The sequence below is a fragment of the Papaver somniferum genome, unplaced genomic scaffold (genome assembly GCF_003573695.1).
Source record: "Papaver somniferum cultivar HN1 unplaced genomic scaffold, ASM357369v1 unplaced-scaffold_117, whole genome shotgun sequence".
NCBI lineage: Eukaryota > Viridiplantae > Streptophyta > Magnoliopsida > Ranunculales > Papaveraceae > Papaver > Papaver somniferum.
In genome coordinates, this window is record NW_020620714.1 from 9,666,543 (window position 1) to 9,672,542 (window position 6,000).

Below are 6,000 nucleotides of genomic sequence, written 5' to 3' on the forward strand. Positions count from 1 at the left end.
GGTAAATATCGATGTTTTTAAATTCAAGTCTAAAGAACCATCATGCCACCAAGAAGTTTGTCACATAAATGTTAATTGACTCACATTCCTTCTGCCAACTCAAAATTAATCTTATTTTGCCCGTATTGTGCAGCTGTGCAGGCCGAAACTCGAATTTTGCAAGCTAAAGACCAAGAAAGATTTCGTCGAATCCATTCCATTATTTGGTTTTGCTCCATAATTTTGAACATTATAAATAACCTCATTTGTGCATAACGGAAATATTGTGAGGAACACTGATCAACTTTGTGACCTTCCTCTTTACAAAATTGAAACAAACATTTGTAATGAAATAAAAACACAAAGATAACACAAGCCAACACAACTACAGAGATAACAAATAATTATTGTATTATTCAGGTGGTAAACAAAAAACCAATGTTCAGGAAGAAAAATAAACCCATCCTTCTTACTTGAGTCTTCTTCTACTCGTAAGAATACAATACCATTTTTATGTTTTCTGATAGATAACTTCTATCTCCTCTTTTCCCTTTTCTTATCCCCCTTTTTTCCTAACTGCAAGGAAAATTTGAAAGAAAAGAAGAAGGGTGTAACCATCTAACTGTCTATTGCAGTTAGACTACTTACAGGTGTTATATAGGAAACCATAAGGCAGATCAAACCTTCGCCATATGAAGGCTTTTGGTCCCTCAAAAGCTTAAGGCGATGCACTGTAAGCAATACATTCATTGCTGCTTCTGCCACCATCTTTGTAAGGACTTCCACTCAGTACGGGTTCAATAGCTATATTTCCAGTTGAAAACTGAGAATAAATCATAGAATTCTTAACATCACTGAAACGAGACGAACGATTGGTACTGTAGCTTCCTGTGTTTTTCATATTTACCGCAGCAGGTTTTTGTCTCATTTTCTTCTAGATGAATGACTTTTGATCCACGTCGTCGTTGCTGGCATTCTCCTGTCTCTGGAGATGAGGAAAAGCTATCATGAACTACATCAAAATAATTATTCTTTTCTTCTTTAACACCGGATATGGCGTCTTCCGCGAAGCATTGTGACTGTACCCTTGCAGATGGTAATTGCTGCAGGTCCAATGCCGTCTGAATTGACTGCAATAAATTACGCCGCTTATGTAGAGTGGGTTGAGATAGTTTTCTATGAAAACTGGTAACAAATTTCTTTGTTTTATTACTTGGACATTATCTTCCACTTATGGTCGCATTATAAGAAACGCAATCTTCCAGCTAGCATTAACTAAGTGCTTTGTTCGTTGGACGGTCATGAGTTGTAACTTCTTCTTCTCTTTCGAAGCTAAGATACAAAACCCTTTACCATCTTTTGCCAATCTCCATACATTCTCCCTTCTATGGAAAACAACATCTCTACCGCACAAATATGGGCTGCCGAAAACAACTTGACATGAATCCGACGGTACAACATCAAAGGTAATTTCATCTTTGAACTTCTCGCTAATGGCGAACTTGAACTTGCACTGCATCTTGACTTGTAACTGTACATCTTTCTACAACCACCTCAATGGATATGGTGTAGGATGTGGAGATGTGCTTAAGCGCAATTCCTTCACCAACTGTTCAGAAACCAAATTCCGTTGCGAGCCACTATCGAACAAAGTAATAACTGGAGTCGTCCCAATCTGAGCATATACCCAAAACATTTCTTCTTTGATTTCTTCGGAAACTATGCCCCTTTTACCAGCCATACACACCAACTTCTCATTTGGCTGCGAAGAACCCTCAATCACTTCGTCTTCAGAGCATACATCTACTTCTTTAATGCATACATTAGCAATCTTTTTATCCTTATTCTTCCACCACGATGGTTGTAATTCAGGATGCAACTTCCAACACTTTTCCTTGGAATACCTATCTGTTTCACAATGATCACAATGCATTTTTCCTTTGTTGGCCACAACATGAGTCTTCTTTGTCTCTCCTTTTCGAAACCCATTTTCTTTGTTGGATCCTTCCGAAGAAAATTCAGTCTTGTTTCCATAAGAACGAGTTTTCATCTCTATGTACATGGCTTTCTTACAAGCATCATCAATATTATTAACTCCAAAAAGTTATAGTTTTGATCGTAAATGAAAAAAAAAAGACCTGCTTTGTACTTGTCCAGCACTTCCGGATTCCGAAAATTCACACCCAATGATACTGCTTGCTTCCGAAACTTAGTAGTGTATTCTTGTACCGTTTGCCCTTTAGTTTGACATAGGAATTTCCATCATTCTTTAAGCCTTTCTCTATGTCCAATAGGGTAAAACTGATTGCGTAACGCAACATAACTTACAGGAGGTTCATTGTTTGATGCTAGCCCTGAAGTGTGTGCTTCCCACCATGTTAGAGCGTGACCTTCGAGCTTTAATCTTGCAAAACTAACCTTTTGAAATTCAGTTTAAGTCTTTGCAGTTTAGTAAACTTCCATGGTATTTAACCAACCATCTAACTTTTCAGGATCCAATTCTCCATCATATGAGGGTATTTGGAAGTTTGCTTGTAGTTTGAAAGGTGTTTCAACATCAATTCTTGCATTAGAATGACTGTTTGATCCCTCTTCTTCAGTGATTTGATGTTGGTTGTCTTGATATTTTGATGGTGGAATCGTTCCTTTCATCATTTCCATCATCATCTTCATGTTCTTTCTTATCTCTTGGACGTCTTCTGCAATCTTTTTGAGTGATAAGGTAGGTTCTTCTTCTGAATTTATCATTGTTCTTCTCTTCCTGTCGATGTCGAGATCAATTGGTACTACTGCTTCCCCTTTAGACCTCGACCCTTGCATACACACTAGAATCGAAACACTGCGCTGATACCAAAAACTTGATCAACTTTGTGACCTTCTTCTTTGCGGAATTGAAACAACCATTTGTAATGAAATAAAAACACAAAAATAACACAATCCAACACAACTACGGAGATAACAAATAACAATTGTATTATTCAGATAGTAAACAAAAACCCAATGTTCAGGGAGAAAAATAAACCCATCCTTCTTACTTGAGTTTTCTTCTACTCGTAAGAATACAATACCATTCTATGTTTTCTGATAAATAACTTTTGTTTCCTCTTTCCCTTTTCTTATCCCCCTTTATCCCTAACTGCAAGGAAAATTTGAACGAAAACAAGAAGGGTATAACTGGCACTGCCTATTTTTTTTTTGAATGAACGAGGGGCTTGAAAGAGCCCCTAAGATTTATTTATCAGACTACCTCATTCAAATTGAGGTTTGAAGGATTACACAGAAGAGGTGGTAGATAGACACACCCTCTTGTTTCATCATTATACATGTAGTGACACAACAATTGTATAATGAATTTTACATTTTTTGAGATTACATAAAACCAAATAACATTGAAGAAACAAATAGAAGTTTTGATCCTGCAGAGAAATGATGTTCCAAAGAATATCTTGATGATTCTATAAACTGACTTGTTGATCGTTGATTGTATCCTCCTGAATTATCACAGAAGTATGATTAAGATTTTTCTTCAATTGAAATTCCAAAGCACATACCTTTGTCTCATCTTTTAGTGAAGAAGTTGTGTCAAAAAATCAGTCTGGGATCCCATTTGTTTTACCAAAAGATCATGAATAAACTTCATGAAAAAACAAAAGAGTTTCGTCCAATACGACATATCTTCTCTTTTTTTTTCGTTCCACTGATATGATATGGACAGTTGAAGTTCTTGAGATAAGTTCTGAAGAAAAAAACTTGTTGTAACAATTCCATTTTTGATTATATGACAAAATCCCATTAAAAAGCCCCAAGGGCTATGATAAACCGCTATATAAGCATAATGAAAGAACACACGACATGTAATAGCCATTGGAATCAAACAAGAAAAGAAATGAAAAACCTAAACCTAATATTGCATAAACGCAATATTTTTATTGAAAGAGAAAAGATAATAACAGACTAATATATCCTAAATTTTGTCGGTAGATCTGAAATCTCGGATCTAAATCCGAGTAAATCTGGATTAGAGAGTAAGATTAGGAGAAAAAATTTAGAATTTTTTTTTTCTTATGGAAAAACGGTTTCTTGATTTTATCAATTCTTTTACGTTTCTTGAAAACCAGGCTAACTGCCTATTGCAGATCAAACACTACGATGAGTTTGAGAGAAAATAAGATGATTATCTTAGCCATATTGGGTTAGACTTGGATATAAAGAGAAATAGGAGAAAGTGAGGTTTAGCTAATGAGAGAAACAGATGAAAGTACTTGTGAATGTAGTTAAAGACCGTTGGAAGTACTTATATATATATATCGTTGGTAGAAAGGCATATACACATATTATAATATATATTGTTGGTGAGAGTTATAGCAAGTACTATATTGGTTTTCCCAAACAGATTATCTGGAAGTCGAAAGTGGAACCACCGTATGGTTGTTGATAACAGAAATAAGAATTATTCTCACAACAGCCAAATGAATCTCAGGGTGTGAATGTAACTAATAATCCTACTTTTCCCTGGCAGAGGTTGTGGAAGGTTAAATTGCCACCAAAAATCCATCATCTTCTATGGAAATGCTTACATAATTGTGTTCCCACGAGAGAAAAGCTTTCTAGATATGTTGATAGCATACCTAGTAACGGTCTTCTTTGTGATAACCATGTAGAAACAATGCATCATTTGTTTATAGATTGCCCTGTCTCTACTAGTATTTGGAATGCAATAGATAATAACCTAATCAGTACTTGCAGAAATGGAGATTTTCAAATCTGGCTTGAGAATCTGTTTAAATCTAATAATTTCTTTGTGGCAGATATCCGGAAACAGGTAAGGTTAATTGGCTACATATTGTGGCATATAGGGAGATTACGATACTCAGTAGTTTTTGACAATGCACAAATCAGAATTATTGAATATGTCAATACTGTAAAACTGTTCATATCTGAATGGGAGAATTCTCTAAATGTTACTCAAGTAGCTAATCAGGTGGCTCAAGAACACAAATGGAATGCTCCAAAAGTGAATGATTTGAAAGTGAACTTTGATGTTTCCTATATAGATGAACACACACCTATTGGAATCGGACTAATTATGCGTGATTCTGCAGGTCAATTCATGGGAGCCAAAGGGGAATGTTCAAAGTCAATAAATGAAGAACAAGGTGAAGCAGTAGCAGCACTAGAAGCTATCAAATGGGCAAAGGAAAATGTAGTTCTTAATCTTCACCTAGAAGGAGACAATAGAAATGTAGTATCAACGATAAATGCAGCCATTGGAAGTATCCAGTGGACAACAAATAGTACAATCCAGGAATGTAGGCATCTTTTAAATTCCTTTTATTTTTGGACTTGTTCCCATGTCAAAAGGGAAGCTAATGGAATAGCAGATGTAATGACAAAAAATGCCAGAATTAATGGTGGTTCAATTTGGAACTCAAATCCAGCTGATTTCCTTCTAAACTATATTCAGAAGGATCAAAACTGTAACCTGGTTTAATTAGTAATGAATTTTCTTTCTTAGCAAAAAAAAAAAAAAAAAAAAGAAAACAATATGGTTTTACGATGCCTGCAATATAGTATCAGAAAGTGACTTATCCATATCTAAGAATTGCTTTGGATATGTGGAAATTTTCTATATCCTAATGCTTACTCTTAGTTCAGGCGAAATTCATCGAACCTACATCAAAGCACTAATTAAAGAGCGTTTATCCCGATTTCAGTTGCAGAAATCTATGCTAATAATTTTAACACTTTGCGGTATCAGAGGGCATGTCAACTATGTAAAAAGTGCATTATTCCAAGTACCTTAATCAGCAATGTCGACAAATTAGATAGTGTTTTATGGATTCCAACTGAAATTTCTAACAAAATTATTTAAACAGAAAAAGAATAAACAAATCAAGAAATCTAACAAACAGTCACTATATATCTAGTATTTATCAATCATTGGAATCCTTTCATGATCCATTTGGTTGTACGTCGACAAAGGTGATAAGAGAAGCCAACTTATGCACATGGCCAAGTGGC

At 35.3% G+C, this 6,000-nt stretch overlaps 1 protein-coding gene across 1 annotated transcript; it reads left to right on the top strand.

The window, feature by feature from the left end:
• Window positions 1-4,645: 4,645 nt before the first annotated feature.
• LOC113329818 lies at window positions 4,646-5,470 on the top strand. The gene has a single exon (XM_026576642.1). It carries the CDS (start codon window positions 4,646-4,648, stop codon window positions 5,468-5,470), a length of 825 nt encoding a protein of 274 aa, XP_026432427.1.
• The last annotated feature ends 530 nt before the right edge of the window (window positions 5,471-6,000 follow it).

Bases quoted from the DNA above. Each gene is read 5' to 3' on its own strand.
- LOC113329818 (XM_026576642.1), top strand. From the start codon at position 4,646: ATGCATCATTTGTTTATAGATTGCCCTGTCTCTACTAGTATTTGGAAT.